The 19,547-nt window shown below is 38.5% G+C and overlaps 1 protein-coding gene across 13 annotated transcripts in view; it reads right to left on the bottom strand.

The window, feature by feature from the left end:
* SPAG9 (sperm associated antigen 9) overlaps window positions 1-19,547 on the bottom strand; it is a 145,930-nt gene that overhangs the window by 52,794 nt on the left and 73,589 nt on the right. For 7 of the 13 annotated variants that reach the window (XM_072780020.1, XM_072780022.1, XM_072780023.1 and 4 more), the window contains one exon: window positions 380-587. In XM_072780020.1, coding sequence (XP_072636121.1) covers window positions 380-587 — 208 coding nt within the window. Of the gene's footprint in view, window positions 1-379; window positions 588-13,755; window positions 13,798-19,547 lie in introns of all 13 variants that reach the window. The other 6 variants (XM_072780017.1, XM_072780019.1, XM_072780018.1 and 3 more) reach the window with 1 other exon arrangement.

The following is a 19,547-nucleotide window of genomic DNA, read 5'->3' as shown; positions in this document are numbered from 1 at the left end:
GGTTCTAAGAATCATGAGGTTTAGACAAGTCATATATCAGATTAACAGTGACTATCAGAAACTGATAAATAACCAAAGTTTTTATTTGTATTTTTGGGGACACAGTCCATTGTATCCCAGGGCAGAACTTCCTGTTTGTTTGTTTTTACTAATTAAGGGGTGAAATACAGAGAAATTAAAGATGAAGACTATTCTGCCTTTTAGGCTCTCTAATCCTCCGGTTTCCCAAATCTGTTTCTCCAAAACTTTATTTGATCATCACTCTTTTTAAGCTTACCTACAATTGAGTACAATTTTATAAATCTAAAGCAGTAACACCCCTAAAATGAATCCTTTCATACCCACATGATCTTTACCAGAAAGAACTAGGGTCACTTACCTGTTGATACATTTCTAGTTTCTTGGGCTACCTGTACTTCAATATGCTTGCTTATCTCTGATTTATTTGGTGTATCTGCAACCTTCACAAATCCTTCATTATCTTCCTTTAAGGGAGTATCAGTAGGAATTGTGGCCACATCTGACGCAGCTGTTGATGCCGGAGTGGTAGCTTTAGATCCTCCTTGGCTAACATCAGAAAGTTCATCCTACAAATAAAAAGAATTCTTGGGGATGAGGTTTTGCTTGGGTGGCTCAGTTGGTTAAGCATTCAACTCTTAATCTCAGTTTAGGGTATTTTTAAAGATTTTATTTATTTATTCATTCATGAGAGACACACAGAGAGAGAGATGCAGAGACTAGGCAGAGGGAGAAGCAGGCTCCCTGTGGGGACCCCAATGCAGAATTCAATCCCAGGACCTTGGGATCATGACCTGAGCCAGAGGCAGACACTCAACCAATGAACTACCCAGATATCCCAATCTCAGTTTAGGTCTTGACCTCAGGATTGTGAGTTCAAGCCCTGTGTTAGGCTCCATGCCTAACAAAAGAATTATGGGAAAAATCTTTAAATGATTAATTCATTTTAAATCATTTTCTTAAATGAGTTAAAAAACTTGCAGAGAGAAAGTTCTATTAAAAACAGTAATAGGGGGCAGCCCCGGTAGTGCAGCGGTTTAGTGCCGCCTGCAGCCCAGGGTGTGATCCTGAGGACCTGGGATCGAGTTCCACGTCGGGCTCCCTGCATGGAGCCTGTTTCTCTCTCTGCCTGTGTTTCTACTTCTCTCTCTGTGTGTCTCTATGAATAAATAAAATCTTAAAAAAAACAACAACAACAGTAATAGGGGCACCTGGGTGGCTTAGTTGGTTAATCATCTGCCTTCAGCTCAGGTCCGTGATCTCAGGGTCCTGGGATAGAGCATCGAGTGGAGTCAGGCTCCCTGCTCAGTGGAGAGTCTACTTTGCCCTCTCCTTCTGCCCCTCCCCCATTCGTGTTTTTGTTCTCTGTCAAATAAATAAATAAAATTAAAAAAAACAAAAACAAAACACAAACAGCAGTGGAATAACAAGATTCTGAATCTCAGAGGAGATTCAGAGTTTTGTACACCGTATTCTTAAAATATCCTGCATCCAAATAACCCGAAATACTAAAGGGGCAGATTTTAAGTCCAACTCCAAACTTTAGGCAGTGAGACCAAGTAATCTGCATTTTAAAAAAGCAATCCAGGTGATTTATATACTCATTAAAACTTGATAATTACTATTTTAGGGTCCACAAATAGTCATGATGTCCGGATTGAATTTTATGCAAAAATGTGTAGAATGCATTTTTCTGGGGGGAAAAAACAACTTTTATCAGGTTTCAAAGGGTTTTGTGGCCTCAAGATAATTAAAAACAGTTCTCCAAAAGTTGAATCTTTGTGTGGCACACCTGAAACTAATGTAACATTGTGTGTTGATTTAAAAAAAAAAAAAAGTGGGCAGCCCGGTGGCTCAGCGGTTTAATGCTGCTTTCGGCCCGGGGTATGATCCTGGAGACCCGGGATCGAGTCCCACATCAGGCTCCCTGCATGGAGCCTGCTTCTCTCTCTGCCTGTGTCTCTGCCTCTCTCTGTGTGTCTTTCATGAATAAATAAATAAAATATTTTTTTAAGTGGGGGAAGGGATTTAAAAAAAAAACAATACAAAACAAAAAAGAGGGCAGCCCGAGTGGCTCAGCGGTTTAGCACCACCTTCGGCCCAGGGCATGATCCTGGAGACCCGGGATCGAGTCCCATGTTAGGCTCCCTGCATGGAGCCTGCTTCTCCCTCTGCCTGTGTCTCTGCCTCTCTCTCTCTCTCTCTCAATCTGTGTCTCTCATGAATAAATAAATAAAATCTTTAAAAAAGGCGGGGGTGGGGGAGCAAGTGGTAGGCTCAATTGGTGGAGCATGTGACTCTTGATCTCAGGGTCCTGAGATCAGGCCCACGTTAGGCATAGAGCCTACTTAAAAACAAAAAAAAACAAAAACAAAAAAACAGCACACAGTTCTCTAATGGCTACCAATAACGAGGCAGTTCTTTTACAGCAAAGTACCCAGGTCTTTAAAAAAAAAGAGAGCCTAAAATGCACGGGTAACGCAATCAGTTAAGAGTCCAACTCTTGGTTTTGGCTCAGGTCATGGTCTCAGGGTCATGAGATCTGGTCCCCAGGTAGGGCTCCATGCTGAGCATTTTGTCTGCTTGGGATTCTCTCTCTCCCTCTTCCTCTGCCCCTCTCCAGGCTCTCTTTTTCTCAAATAAATAAAATCTTTACAAAAAAAAAAAAGAAATAAAAGAAAGAAAGAAAAAGAGACTTGACAAAAGTTTACAATAAATAGTAGTAGTAGTAGGAAGAATAATAATAATTAGGGTAAATATAGTGAATTTATCATTCACCAAATGCCTGACCTTGGGTCAGTTATGTATTCTTTCTAAATCTATGTTTTCTCATTTGTAAAATAGAAATAATGGTACTTAATTCATAGATTATAAATTATTCTACATAAAGACGTAGCAAAGTGTTCACATATACTCAGTGTTTAAAAAGTTAGTAATTATTATATAGCAAATATGACAATACATTATGTATAACTGAGAATTCTGAAATGTATGCTTTTGGTCTAAAGCAAAAAAGAATATATGTCTATATTAAGTTAAGTCTTAGCTTTAATATAGACATATAACTTAATATTAAGTCAACTTAATATGTCTACATTAAGTTATGCTATGGTGGGGGTGGTTTTTTTTTTTTTTTTTTGGTGGGGTGATTTTTAGTGACTTTAATTTCCCTTTTTAAAATTTTATCTGGGATCCCTGGGTGGCGCAGCGGTTTGGCGCCTGCCTTTGGCCCAGGGCGCGATCCTGGAGACCCGGGATCGAATCCCACGTCGGGCTCCCGGTGCATGGAGCCTGCTTCTCCCTCTGCCTATGTCTCTGCCTCTCTCTCTTTCTCTCTCTGTGACTATCATAAATAAATAAAAATTAAAAAAAATAAAATTTTATCTTTTTTTAACTTTTAAAAGTTATAAAAATAACTATAAAATAATGAAACAGACTCCAAGCCATTAAAAAAAAAAAAAACAGTAACAACAATACTATACCAATCAAAATTACATATATACTCTAAGCTTTATATTACACTATCTGAGAGATTTAGGTCATTTTAGGTGCTGAGAAGTCAAGAGTGTTCAATTTAAAATTTAAATTTAAAATTCTGTTCAAGTACAAGAAAGCATTTTTGGCATATAGTCAGCTACCTATGCTATGGTGGAAAGCAATTACAGTGAAAGCAACCACACTCAGAGAACTTTATGACCGAAACTCTTAGCTTTATAATATTAAAACATTTTCATCTCCATTATCTTCTCCTAAAAATAATTTACTATCACGAATTTTGATGTAGCAAAAATTTCAGTACCAAGAGTGGGTGAATTAGAACCAATCACCAAAAGAAAACATAGGGTTATGTAAATTATATTTGCTGGGGCAAATCAGGAGTTCTTTATCCAGAAGAGATGGTATATGTATACAATGGAATATTATTCAGCCATAAAAAAGAATGAAAACTTGCCATTTGCAACAACAAGGACGGTGCTAAAGAATGTTTCACTAAATGAAATAAGATGGTTGAGAGAAAGACAAATACCATGATTTCACTCATATGTGGAATTTAAGAAACAAAACAGATGAAGGAAGAAAAAAAAGTGAGAGAGAGGAAGACAGATAGAAAAAAAAAAAGAAAAACACCTAGAAACAGCCTCTTAACTATACAGAACAAACAAATAGTTACCAAAGGGGAGGTGTGCAGAAGGATGGGTGAAATTAGACGAAGGAGATTAAAGGGTACATTTATCAAGACGCCTGCGTAGTTCAGCTTGGGGCGTGATCCAGGGTCCAGGGATGGAGTCCTGCATCAGGCTCCCTGTGAGGAGCCTGCTTCTCCCTCTCCCTGTGTCTCTGCCTCTGTGTGTGTGTCTCTCATGAATAAACAAATAAAATTTAAAAAATAAATAAAGGGTACATTTTTCTTGATGAGCACTGAATAATATAAGGAAGTGCTGAATCCCTATGTTGCACCTCTAAAACGGATACAACACTATATGCTTACTTAAAAAAAAAAAAAAAAACCTTCTTTATCTCTTCAATGGTGTCCCACTCACCACTCTTCATCCCTATCCCAGACTCTGAGGTTTTTCTTTTTCCTGTTTTTTGTTTATTTGTAAATGATGAGAAATGCAGAATGTCACAGCTTGTGAATGCCATACCAGCATGAGTTACGCATTTAAAAATCTGAGTATCGGGACACCTGAGTGGCTCAGTGGTTGGGCATCTGCCTTCAGCTCAGGGCGTGATTCCAGAGACCCAGGATCAAGTCCCACATTGGGCTCCCTGCATGGGGCCTGCTTCTCCCTCTGCCTGTGTCTCTGCCTCTCTCTCTCTCTGTCTCTCATGAAAAAATAAATAAAATCTTAAAAAAAAAATAAAAATAAAAATCTGAGTATCCTGGCTCTCCTGATGGGCTTGAGCTCTAACACATGGTTAAAACCCAAATGTCTGCTGAAGACCTTCATCCTAGAAAAGCTTTGCTATTCTCAATTTCTTTCTTTCTTTTTTTTTTTTTGCTATTCTCAATTTCTGAGTTTATATTGGACTTGAATAATAACTGGTCAGCCACCAATTATTTTATTTCTTATCATTAAGAAACACATAATCACAGCAGGTAATGATCCATTTACCAAAAATAAATGTCCCCTGCGATTTTGAATCTATCGAAGGAAAAATAAAACAGTATACACATGTTAGATATGATACTTATTTAAAAGGATTTTCAGTGACATGGGAAAATGCTTATATGTTAAACTGGAAAAATAAATTGCATATATATTTTAAATAAAGTGTATACATAACATCATTTGTAACAGCAAAAAACTGCAAACAACTTAAATGCTTCAAAATAAGAGATTAAGCAAACTATACTATATCCATATAAGAGAACATTATTCAGCAATTAAAAACTGTATTGTAGGGCAGCGCAGGCGGCACAGCGATTTAGTGCCACCTGCAGCCCAGGGTGTGATCCTGGAGACCCCGGATCGAGTCCCATGTCAGGCTCCCTGCGTGAAGCCTGCTTCTCCCTCTGCCTGTGTCTCTGCCTCTCTCTCTCTCTCTCTCTCTGTCGCTCATGAATAAATAAATAAAATCTTAAAAAAAAAAAAAAAACTGTGTTGTAGAAGGGTATTTACTGAAATGGAAGATATTCAAAATAGTTTGCAAAGAGACTGGGATTAAAACAAATCAGTACAGTATGAGCAATTAAAAAAAAATTGCTCAGTGATTCTTACAGTGGTTGCCACTGAGTAGATGGATAACAAGTGATTTTTTACTTTTCCTGTGCCTTTGTTGGCATAATTATATATACATATAGAAGTAGAAAAAATTAGAAAAATCAGAATATAAATCTATACATGAAGTATGGTCTCTAAAAAATGTTTTAGCTGGGATCCCTGGGTGGCGCAGTGGTTTAGCACCTGCCTTTGGCCCAGGGCGTGATCCTGGAGACCCGGGATCAAATCCCACGTCAGGTTCCCGGTGCATGGAGCCTGCTTCTCCCTCTGCCTATGTCTCTGCCTCTCTCTCTCTCTGTGACTATCATAAATAAATGAAAAAAAAATGTTTTAGCTTATATAAAGTGGCTATAGATAACAGGTAAAAATTCTTTCCTGCTTATTAATACTTGTGCGTTTCCAAATTTTTAAACAATAGGCACGTGTTACTATTATAAGGAAAAAAGTAAATTAAGTTAGAAATAAATTTGAATTAGTATAGCTAGATGAAATTATCTTTCACTTAGAAAGTTTTGAGAAAACCACTGATACTATTAATATATAGGGAGCTACCCATTCATTAGTGTCTGTGTTTAAGACAACTGATTACCTGTCACCTGAAGTACAACACTAAATATGCTGATAAAACATGCTGTATTGGATAGCCAATTATTCTGTGCATCTCAAATACAGGCTGATTTCTAGTGGGAAGGAAGACAAACCAAAGAAATAGCTCAATTCTCTATCACTTCCTCCCCTCTTAAAACTAAAGGACAAAATTGCTATTTTCCTGAGCTGTTGATTGATGTCTAATAAGAAAGATCTGATAAAACTTACATAAGCCAAGCCAATTAGCTTGTTTGGAGTTAAAAAAAACTGATGGTCACATTTGTGGAACCAAAGAGACCCATACTGAAGACAACTAGAGGATGCCCTGAGTACCCCTCTCTTAAGTCCTTGTTTTGATGTGTACTCTATTAAAAAACCGTAAGTGGCAAGGGGCACCTGGGTGACTCAGTCAGTTGAGCGTCCAGCTCTTCATTTTGGCTCAGCTCATGGTGTCAGGGTGTGGGACCAGCAGGTGTCCAGCTCTGTGCTCAGCGGGGAGTCTGCTTCTCTCTTTCTATCTCTCCCTCCCAACCTTACTCTCTCTCTCTCCTTCTGCCCCTCCATTTGCTCAAGTGTGCTCAAATAAATAAATCTTAAAAACTAAATAAAAAATGAAAGTGGCCACTTGATTAATTCATATTTATGCTTATCACATACATGAATTCCCACTATTTATTTTATTTTTAGTAGGTGCTATGCCCAATGTGGGGCTTAAACTCACAACCATGAAATCAAGAGCATCATATTCTACTGACTGAGCCAGCCAGGCACCTCAAATTCCCACTTTTTAAAGGTTTAAAATATAAAATACATTTAAGGTTCCTGATAAGCACTTAAAACTCATCAAGACTGTGGATTCAGAAAGCCCTAGGAAAAAAATCAAGTTCATCTATACTGAAAAAAATGACATGACTTTGAAGCTATTTGAAAAATAATTTGAGGTCCATTTTTTTTTTTTTTTCTTAAAATAAGCTCTATGCCCAATGTAAGGCTTGAACTCATGACCTTGAGATCAAGTCCCATGCTACACCAACTGAGTCAGCCAGCTGTCCTTTGAGGTCAATCTTGTACTTGTCATTTGTCTCTCAAATAAAAGTAGAAAAATGATTTCCTCTTCCTCCTAATCACCCTATCCCCAATGCCTAGTTACTTTTACCTTAAAAAAAAAATTACTTAGCAATTAAAGAGTTCATAACATAAGCAGTTTGGCAAAAGCCCTCCTCCCCAAATTCTTGTGGATCTGGGAGTATAAAATAAAGTAAGCATGAGAGCTGAACCTAAACTAGGAAAAGGACTCTGCCATCTTCTCAAGGTTTGGGGCTACAAGGAAGTGGTAAATTAGGATCTGCTTAGAAGAAAATGTTTTAAATTTGTCATGGACTATCCAAGTAACATGAGATTTATTTATCTATAACTTCCCTTTTATAGTTTTACCATATAAAAATATTTTACACTCATTAAAATAGCTCACTGTGTGGGCTGTACTTCTGGATCTCAGGGAGAGCCAAGGAGAGAAGCTCTCAATTTTAGGGGACCATTTTCAAAAGAGGCATTTCTTGTTGGTCTCCCAGGCAGTGGTGACATAAAGCTCCTAAGATTAGTAGGAAAGCACTGACATGGGAAAAGTCTCTGCTACAATGTTTGGTTGGAAGCACAGTATTCTTGTATTGTATCTCCTATGAAAGAAATTATGAAATTCTGTCACTAATAATGCCTCCAACAAGATAGAATGAAGAAAGACAAGCCTAAATATTAATCTGTTAAAAGATAAAGTATATCACTTTTGGTCAACAGTAAGCTCATAAGATAAGATGTGCAATGGGACACCTGGGTGGCTCAGCTGTTAAGCCTAAACTGCCTTAGGCTCAGGGTGTGATCCCAGAATCCAGGATCAAGTCCCACATTGGGCTCCCTGAGGGGAGCCTACTTCTCCCTCTGCCTATGTCTCTGCCTCTTTCTGTGTCTCTCATGAATAAATAAATCTTAAAAAAAAAAAAATACAATGTACAAGATAAGAAAAATCATGGGGTGCCTAGGTGGCTCCGTCGGTTAAGCATTAAGGCTCAGCTCATGATCCCGGAGTCCTGGGATTGAGCCCCCCGTCCCTTCTCTGCTCAGCAGGGAGTCTACTTCTCCCTTTCCTCACCCTTCCCCTTCGCTCATGCTCTCTTGCTCTCTCAAATAAATATAATCTTTAAACAAAGAGAGAAAATTCTTAGTAGAACCTAAATGGAAACTGTAAGCATTTATAAAAATTATCCTATATAAAGTTTCAGAGGAGTTATATGCTATTATTTGACATTTAGTCTGTAGCTTCTGGAGACTTCCAGTTCCTATTTTATACCAGTCATTTGCCAACCAGCACTGCTTTAGCTAATTTTTTTTAAGTGTTTATTTAAATTCCACTCAGTTAACAGTGTAGTAATACTAGTTTCAGGTGCAGAATATAGTGATTCAATACTTTTATACATCAGTTGGTACTCATCACACTAAATGTACCCCTCAATCCCCATCACCTATTTAATCTACCCCCCACCCACTTCCTTAATGTTAACTATCAGTTCTTGCTTCCCCCCACCACACTGCCTTTGGTCATTTGTTTCTTAAATTCTACATGAATTAAGTCATATGATAGGTCTTCCTCTGACTTATTTCACTTAGCATAATATTCTCTAGCTCCATCCATGCTGTTGCAAATGGCAAGGTTTCATTCTTTTTTATGGCTGAGTAATATTCCATTGTATACACATATCACATCTTTATCCATTCATCAGTTCATAGAGAAATAATAGGCTGTTTCTATAGTGTGGCTATTGTAGATAACAAGCTATAAACACTAGGGTGCATGTATCCCTTTGAATTAGTAATTTTGTATTCTTTGAGTTAATACCTAGTAGTGCAACTGCTGGATCAAAGGGCAGTTTATTTTTAACTTTTTGAGGAAACTCCATACTGTTTTCCGCACTGGCTGCACTAGTTTGCATTCCCACCAACATTCCAAGAGGGTTTCCCTTTCCCTGTATCCTGGACAACATCTGCTGTTTAGCTAATAGTCTTGACTACAATTGCCTCTTTATGTGAAGAACCCTGGCCTATCAATTCAATTGCTTGGTGTCATTAAGATACCCTCTTCAAACATATGCTGATGTAGGTGCCTTCGCCCTGTCAAGTCTCTTTCTCATAAATGTACTTCTTTTATAACCTATTCCCCAACCTCCCTTTAGTCATTAAGGAAATCTCAAATTGTAGGCTATGCATATCACTGGAGAATGTCCACAAAAAGCAGGAAACTGATCTTGGATTCCAGTGCTATGACCAGAGGGGAATGCCTTCCTATGCATATTAAACTGTGCTTTAAAAAGTAGGTGTTAGGGTGCCTAGGTGGCTCAGTTGGTTAAGCGTCCAACTCTTGATCTCAGCTCAAATCTAGATCTCAGTGTTGTGTGTTCAAGCCCCATGTTGGGCTCCATGTGGGGTGTAGAGCCTACTTTTAAAAATAATTGGGACACCTGGGTGGCTCAGGGGTTGGGTGTCTGCTTTTGCCTCGGGGCATGATCCTGGGGTCCCGGAATCAAGTCCTGGATTGGGCTCCCTGCATGGAGCCTGCTTCTCCCTCTGCCTGTGTCTGCCTCTCTTTGTATCTCTCATGAATAAATAAAATCTCTTAAAAATAAAATTAATTAAAAGATAAAAGGATAGATAAAATTAAAAGATAAAAGAACATTCAGGGATCCCTGGGTGGCGCAGCGGTTTGGCGCCTGCCTTTGGCCCAGGGCGTGATCCCGGAGACCTGGGATCGAATCCCACATCGGGCTCCCGGTGCATGGAGCCTGCTTCTCCCTCTCTCTGCCTGTGTGTCTCTGCCTCTCTCTCTCTCTGTAACTATCATAAATAAATAAAAATTTAAAAAAAATAAAAATAAAAATAAAAATAAAAGAACATTCAAAAATGTTATACAGGGGATCCCTGGGTGGCTCAGCGGTTTGGCACCTGCCTTCCGCCCAGGGTGTAATCCTGGAGTTCTCTCTCTCTCTCTCTCCCTCTCTCTATTTATTTATTTATGATAGTCACAGAGAGAGAGAGAGAGAGAGAGGCAGAGACACAGGCAGAGGGAGAAGCAGGCTCCATGCACCGGGAGCCCGATGTGGGATTCGATCCCGGGTCTCCGGGATCACGCTCTGGGCCAAAGGCAGGGGCCAAACCGCTGCGCCACCCAGGGATCCCCTCGAGTTCTCGGTTCGAGTCCCACATCAGGCTTCCTGCATGGAGCCTCCTTCTCTGTCTGTGTTTCTGCCTCTCTTTCTCTATCTGTCTCTCATGAATAAATAAATAAAATCCTTAAAAAAAAATATTATACAGGGGAACCTGGGTTCAGTGGTTGTGCCTCTGCTTTCAGGTGAGGTCATGATCCTGGGGTCCTGGGACTGAGTTCCATATCAGGCTCCCTCGAGGGAGCCTGCTTCTCCCTCTGCCTATGTCTCTGCCTATCTCTTTGTCTCTCTCATAAACAAACAAATAAATACATAAAATCTTTTTAAAAATGTTATATGAATAGGAAACAAGCACAAAAAAATGCTCAACATTACTAATCATCAGAGAAATACAAATAAAAACTACAGCATCACCTCACATCCATTAGGATGGCTACTATCAAAAACAAACAAAATAACAAGTGTTGTTGAGATGTGGAGAAATGAGATGTGGAGAAATTTGAACCCTTGTACACTGCTGAGAAGATTATAAAATGTTGCACCTTGCTTGGAACACAACATGGTATTTCCTCAGAAAACTAAAAATAGAACTATCATATGATCCAGCAATACCCCTCTAGGTATATATCCAAAAGAACTGAAAGCAGGGCACCTGGTGGCTCAGTGGTTGAGCATCTGCCTTTAGCCTGGGTCGTGATCTCAGGGTCCTGGGATCGAGTCTCACATCAGGATCCCCGCAAGGAGCCTGCCTCTCCCGCTGCCTAGGTCTCTGCCTCTCTCTCTGTGTCTCATGAATAAATAAATAGAATCTTAAAAAAAAAAAATTGAAAGAAATTTGCTCCACCCATGTTCATAGCAGCACTACTCCCAATAGCCTAGAGGTAGAAGTGACCCAAATGTCCATCAAGGGATGAATGGATGTATCAAATGCAGTCTATATATACAATGGAATATTATTCAGCCTTAAAAAGAGGAAAACCTAACACATACTACCACAGATATGAATCTTGAGGACATAAAGCTGAGTGAAATAAGCCAGTCACAAAAGATAAATACCATGGTTCCATTTACACAACACCTAAAGCAGTCAAACTCTTAGAAAAGAAAGTAGAATGGTGGTTGCTGGGGTGGGAGAAGGGGAGAGAGGGAGTTGTTTCATGGGTACAAAGTGTTAGGTTTGCAAGATGAAAAAGTTCTAGAGATCTGCTTCACAACGTGAATATTCTTAACATTACTGAACTATGCACTTAAAAATGATTAAGATGGTAAATTTTAGGGGCACCTGGGTGGCTCAGTAGGTTAAACATCTGCCTTCAGCTCAGGTCATGATCTTAGGGTTCTGGGATTGTGCCCCAGGTGGATGGGGGGCGGGGGGGAGTCCCTGCTCAGCAGGAAGCCTGCTTCTCCCTCTACCTCTGCCACTCCCTACATTCATGTGCACACTTTCTCTCAAATAAATAAAAAAAGAAAAGAAAAAAATGGTAAATTTTATTCTGTAGGTACTCACTACACACAAATAAGAAAATAGGTGTCATTACTTTTAGCTTCACTTGAGATACCAAAGTGAAAACTATCTGTCTTGTGCCATTTTCTTACTGGCTTTAGATACCAGGTAAAAGTCTATAAACCTCTACAAAGTATCTTCAGTTGTTTCATTCATCAAATTCCTCCCTCATGTGCTCAGTCCTGAACAGAATATGTATGTTGTTATTCAGCATTGCCGTTACTATTTATGTTTTGAGAGACTATAACATAAGTTTACAATTATAAAAGACAAATTTATCTAAGGACAGCTTAGAAATGGGGGCGCTTGGTTCAGCATCTGACTCTTGACTTCAGCTCAGGTCATGATCTCAAGATCCTGAAATCGAGCTCTATGGTAGGGGTCTGCTTGAGATTCTCTCTCCTCCCTCTCAACCCCTCCCCTCACTCCTGCATGAACTCATGCTTGCACTCTCTCTCTCTTTGTAAGTAGTAAGTAAATAAAATAAATAAATGAATAAAGAAATAAGAAATAAGAAATAGAAAGAAAGAAGAAAGAAAGAAAGAAAGAAAGAAAGAAAGAAAGAAAGAAAGAAAGAAAGAAAGAAAGAAAGAAAGAAAGAAAGATCTGGAAAGAAGGAAAGAAAGAAATGTTCCAGTGTAATGTTTTCCTAAGTAGCCTGCCTGCCTTCATCTGAAATAAGATAAACAAAGGGGCAAGCTATTGTTACATAAGTGTCTTTTTTATTCAGATTTTAAGCCTAATGAAAGTAAAGACAAAATTATAAAAACTAGGCCCATGTATCCCCACTATAACACTTAATCACCTTATATTTCAATTTTTATATTTACAATCCTTTCTCCACAAAGTTAAAATGTTAAAGCAGTGGTTCTTAAGCTCTTTTGATTTACAGCTCTATGATATAAAAGAATCATAAAATTCTATGTGTACATGTATTTTCTTGATGTTTTATGACTGATTCCTAAAGGAGTCTGTGACCAAAAAAACACTGAAAACCCTAACCCTAAGCACAATTAGAAGTTAATTATACTGTGGGTTTAAGAAAATTCTGATTACTGGAAGTACGAATGTCCTAACCCTGAAGATATTTCTGAAGAAAGGGGACACTGTTTCACTGTGACAGATCAGCTATAGTGCTTCCATGGACCTGGATGGGTAGGAGACCTGACCTGGCGAGTAGGAAAAAAGCCTTGTCTTTATATCCCAATGCCCAGCATATCAAGCCTGACGTGAAGAAGGCTCATAACAGATGTTTGCTGAATAAAGCTAACAATGCTCTGATTAAAGCTGAAGAAATCTGTTCATTGAGGGAGGCAGCCTACAGTACAATGACACACTGGGGCTGTCTCCAGGATACACACAAGTTATGTACATTCTGTCTTGAGGAAAGTATTTGTGCAAATTTGTGCAAGGGTATTTGCGTGTTTCTTACCTAGAGCTGGGTAGATGGAAATAGGTTGAACTTCCATATGATTTACTTAGATTTCTCTTCTTTATTTTAAAATGCTGTCTTTAGGGGAGGAGTAATTTATAGATTACAGTAAAGCCCTAGCAACCACTACAGAAATAATTCTCTTATATTTCAGTGAAAAACATCAGTAGTCTTCCAAACTGAGCACTAATGTCTTGAGAATAGCAGTTGAATAAGTAACCAGTAGTTAATTGTGTTTGTTTAGTTTTGGAAAGTGATCTGAAATACCATTCTCACCTCCTGTTCTACAGCCTTCAGAGATTCAGGACTACTGCTGACCTGGGAAGAAAGAAAGATTATACGAGAGACAACAAGATCATGTATTTATTAGGTGTTAGCACATTCCTAAGTATCTTTGGCTTGTTTTACCATTCAGGATAACATGATCTCTCTAATCTACTATGTTAAAATGAGGATTTGTGGGTTTTATTTTGATTTGACTTAAAAACACTTTCCTCAAAAAGTCGAAAAATAGAGCTACCCTATGTCCCAGCAACTGTACTACTAGGTATTTACACCAACGATACAAATGTAGTGATCCAAAGAAGCACCTGTACCCTAATGTTTACAGCAGCAATGTCCACAATAGCCAAATTATGGAAAGAGCCCAGATGCCATCAACATATGAATAGATAAAGATGTAGTATATATACACAATGGAATATTACTCAGCCATCAAAAAACCCCAAACCTGCCAATTGCAAGGACATGGATGGAACCAGAGGATATTATGCTAAGCGAAATAAATTGATCAAAGAAAGACAATTATATGATTTCCCTCATATGTAGAATTTAAGAAACAAAATAGTGGGGTGCCTCGGTGGCTCAGTAGGTTAAGCAGCTGCCTTCAGCTCAGGTCATGATCCCAGAGTCCTGGGATCCAACCCCACATAAGACTCGCTGCTCAGCGGAGAGCTTGTTTCTCCCTCTCTCTCTGAGGCTCCCCCTGCTTGTGCTGGCTCACTCTTGTTCTTTCTCTCTCTCTGTCAAATAAATAAATGAAATCTGAAAAGAAAACAAAAAGAAACAAAACAGAGGAACATGTGGGAAGGGAGGGAAAAATAAAACAAGAGAGGGTGACAAACCATAAGAGACTTTTTTTTTTTTTTAAGATTTTATTTATTTATTCATGAGAGACAGAGAGAGAGAGAGAGAGAGAGGCATAGACACAGGCAGAGGGAGAAGCAGGCTCCCTGAGGGGAGCCCGATGCAGGACTCAATCCCAGGATCTGGGATCATGACCTGAGCCAAAGGCAGATGTTCAATCACTGAGCCACCCAGGTGCCCCAAGAGACTCAATCATAGAAAACAAATTGAGGGTTGCTAGAGGAGAGTGAGATGGGGGATGGGATAACTAGGTGATGGACATTGAGGGCACATGATGTAATGAGCACTGCGTGTTATATAAGACTGATGAATCACTGAACTCTATCTCTGAAACTAATAATATACTGTATGTTAATTAATTGAATATAATTTTTTTTTAATTTTTTAAAAATTTTTTTAAAGTACAAGACACAAACACACAATAAAAAAAATAAGAACACCTTTAAGCTTCTAGTTTAAGAGATATTATAGTTCAGGGGTCACCATGTCAAACCTAATACTTTATCAATAAGCAGCTCATACTTAGCCCTTTTATCTATTCATACAGCCCTGAAATCTTTTTCAAATCTATTCTAATCATCTAGAATATTTTTTTATCATCTAGAATACTTAACATGCAAATATTCCAGTACACTTGGAAATGTTTACTGTACCTTCCTTTTACCCCGTCATTTCAGAAACAGACATCACTAATAATCGAAGAGTGACCAATATTGAAATTCTCTTTCACAAAAATACCTATTTATTCATTTTCTATCTGTAAATTTCCCTCTATGAGCAAGTGTTTCTTTCTTCTTCTTTAAGATTTGATTTGACAGAAAGAGAGCATAAGCACTGGAGGTTGGGGAGAGAGAAGCAGGCTCCCTGCTGAGTAGAGAGCCCAACACCAAGCTCCATCCCTGAACCCTGAGATCGCAACCTGATCTGAAGACAGATGCTTAACCAACTGAACCACCCAGGAACCCGAAGACAAGTGTTTCTCTTAAACACAAAGCAACCAGAAGCTTTAAATATTCTTGTTCTGGAAATTCATCAAAGTCTTTGAAAAGCCTAAAATATGGCTGTAGGCTCTCTGTTAATTCTCTCAAAAGCCACAGATTAGCAAGGCATGATTCACTTTATAGAAATCAGACTGCCTCTCAATTTTTTTTATATGATCTTTGATTCTGGGTTATTATTATATTTAACCCTTATCAACTATTTATCAAATGCTGGTGGGGGGCAGGAACTGGGTGGCACTCTCTCTACATAACAATGGAAAGACTGCCAACACACATTTTTTCATGAAAAACAAACCAGCAAGCAGCAGGAAAATACTTAGAGCACATAGCCATTTATCTTACAAACATATTGAGTGTGTTACCTATTTTGCATATGTAAAAGAAAAACGTCTGAAGGACAGATACACCAATGCCTGGGGAAAATATTTAGGGCTGGAGAAACTTTTTAGTCTAGATTCTTCAATATTATTTAAAATCAGGAAACTGTGGGGGCAGCCCCAGTGGCCCAGCGGTTTAGCACCGCCTTCAGCCCACGGTGTGATCCTGGAGACCTGGGATGGAGTCCCATGTCTGGCTCCCTGCATGGAGCTTGCTTCTCCCTCTACCTATGTCTCTGCCTCTCTCTCTCTCTGTCTCTCATGAATAAATAAAATCTTAAAAAAAAAAAATCAGGAAACTGTTAACAGTTAAAAGTTTTTTAACCCTGTTTTATAAAATATTTGGACTCCTAGAATACTGTAAATAGCATTTCTAGTTTCTGGCATAGTGGGCACTCATATTTTATTCATTCATTCATTCATGAGAGACACACACACGCACAAAGACAGAGAGCGGCAGAGACACAGGCAGAGGGAGAAGCAGGCTCCATGCAGGGAGCCTGACGCGGTTCTGGTTCTCCAGGATCACACCCTGGGCTGAAGGTGGCACTAAACCGCTGGGCCACCTGGGCTGCCCACTCAGATATTTTTTAATGCAAAAAGCAGGTAATTTGTCTTTAACAGGAAATTATTAAAGTTATTTTTCTTACTCTAAAAGCTAGCTTAAATATTAAATATCAATAAGAATAATAAATACTTCTGAGCAAATTACTTGAAAAGAAGCCACCTTTGAAATATGAGCTGTAAAAACCATGATTTTCAAATTGTATTATTTAGATTTTTACCAATGTTCATTCTCAACATACAGTAGCATCTTGGTCAACATACAATCCAGTAAATATGTCAAAAAGAAAAAACCTCACTGTAAATAATTCCATTAAGAACTAATTCCATTCCCCCTAAGAAAGAACTAATTCCATTCCCCTATCTCTAAGAAACAGTTGAAAGGAGGAGAAGGGGGGATCCCTGGGTAATATATAATATAAATGAATGGAGAATACAACATAAGCATCAAAGAAAGAGCCTAGAAGCAATCACATTTCAAGCAACAAACACATGTGGTACCTAGATCTTGGTTCCTAAATACAAGAACCAGGGCTCAGACATAGAATAAAAGCCAGGAGCATCTTATAGTGCCAGGAAGGAAGTACTCAAAAAAGTAAGGGGCATGTTGAAAGCATACAGAAGTCCACCTAAAAAGCTCTCAATTCCAAAGCTGGAACAATTTGCACAATAAAATAAACGATAGCATTGGATAACCTAGAGAATAAAACAAATGTCCATAACTTCAAAGAAGGAAGGAAGGAAGGAAGGAAGGAAGGAAGGAAGGAAGGAAGGAAGGAATGTAGGAAGGAAGGAAGGAAGGAAGGAAGGAAGGTCTCATCCTTACAGAAGAATTCCAGTTAACATAAAATGGATGAAGAAAATAGAAAATAACCACTGGAACACCACAGTAATAACCGTAAAATCCAGTGACAGAACTACAATAAGTAGATGAAAATTTAAAGAGAAATAGGATATTTGCACAGTCTCAAAGCATATCCACCAAGATACCTTTTTTTTTTTTAAGACTGATTTATTTTAAAGAGAGAGTGCACAGGTGTGTGCAAGAGCAAGAGGGGAGAGGCAGAGGGAGAGGAACGGAGAACATCAGAAAATCTAAAGCAGCCTTTTTGCTGAGCACAGAGCCTGATGTGGGGCTCAAATTCAGGACCCTGAGATCCTGACCTGAGCCAAAACCAAGAGTCAGATGCTTAACCAACTATGCCACCCAGGCGCCCACCCCAAGATCCTTATTAATTATAAGGGGAAAAACAGTTAACAGGGTGGAGAAACCCAACACACATCAGCTAAACCAAGCAATCAAGGTTAATAATCCCTACTAAGGTATGTTGTTTCTGCAATCTTCTTGCCAAAAATACAAAATGTCAATCTAATTATGAGAAATCATTAGAGAAGCACAGTATGTCGGACATTTTACAATATAATTAACCAATGCTCTTCATGCCTCAAGGCCAAGATTAAGGAACCGTCATATGTTGAAAGACACCAAGAACACATAACTCAGTGCAATGTGGGATCCTGGACTGGATTCTGAACAGAAGACAGTAGTAGAAAAACTGGTAACATCCAAATACACGTCTACAGCTTAGCTAATAATATTGCACCAATGTCAACTGTCTTAGTTTTAATAATTGTATATATTATGGTTAGTTAACACTTGTTGGTGATGGGTGATGGGTATTATAGGAACTCTCTGTACTGTTTTTGCAATTTTTCTTAAGGTTGAAAATATCTTAAAATAAAAAGTTTAAAAAATTAAGAGCTTTAACTGCTCAGAAACTTTTAATTACACACACATTTTGTAATAGGAACCTTTAATCACAAAAGACACAGGAATAAGGTTCAACTACTACAGAAATTCAAATTTGGAAAAATTAAAGAAATAGGAACTAAACTGTTAACCACAAATGGAGGAGGATGGAAAATTCTTCTGAATAAGAATGCTGGCTCTGTTTAGCCATTTCCTGTTCTGTATGCTAAGCACATCTCCTGAAGAATGCAGCACACATTGACCACTGGCTTTACATACCAAACCATGCTAATAAGAGTTTCTCACAGCAGTTTTACTAAAGTATTTCAATTCATATGATTTTAAAAGAACTCTTAAAATTTTACAAGTAGGTATCCATCCAACTTGAAATTGTTTTTCTCAGTTCTAAAAGTCATATTTTACTAACAATCACCAACCCAGAAGACTCTTCAAAGAAAAAAATATTTGGAAGGGGTATATATGCAATATGCAGTCACTCACACATACATCTTTAGGCATGCGCCAGATCGTAAACACATATAGGTATATATACACGTATATGTGAAACTAGATGGAAATCTGTGAAATTGCTGGCAAACTGATACAAAGGTCTAGAAAACAGCATCAATATTCAATGTATAGGATTCTTTAAAAGATACTTGAAACACTTCATTCTCTCTCTTCCCATATTTGGGCATAAGGAAGGGCTATATGACCTCTGAACATGTGAAGCAGTGAAGAACTTCAACACCACTGGTAAGAGAACGTCTCTGGGTGGATAATTTAGCAATATATATCAAAATCTTAAATATATGCTCTGATTCAGTAATCCCACTTATGGGAATCATAAATACAAGTAGAAAATTATGTATAATTCACTACAGCATTGTTTGTAATAGCAAAGGGCTAGGAAAAACAGATGTCCCGTCAACAAAGTAGATTTTAACTATAGCTGGGGTATGTGATCTCTCCCCACCTGCCCTGCCTCTACAATTCTGATACATCAATGATCTTCTTCACTGCCTTGTTTTCAATTCCTCTTTCTACTGGACTCTTCTAAGCACACAAACAACCCACTGCCTCCCACTCTAAGAGTACCTCTCCCACCAGCCAACTCAAGTTACCCTTTTCCCTCCTGCCATTACAACCACCTGTCTGGAGTCCTGACCCTTTCTAGTTCCTCCTTTCATGATTCTTGTTCACTCCTATTACTGGTCCTGCAACTCAGAC

The sequence above is a fragment of the Canis lupus genome, chromosome 16 (genome assembly GCF_048164855.1).
Source record: "Canis lupus baileyi chromosome 16, mCanLup2.hap1, whole genome shotgun sequence".
NCBI classification, from domain to species: domain Eukaryota; kingdom Metazoa; phylum Chordata; class Mammalia; order Carnivora; family Canidae; genus Canis; species Canis lupus.
This window is presented reverse-complemented; position numbering and strand designations above follow the sequence as displayed.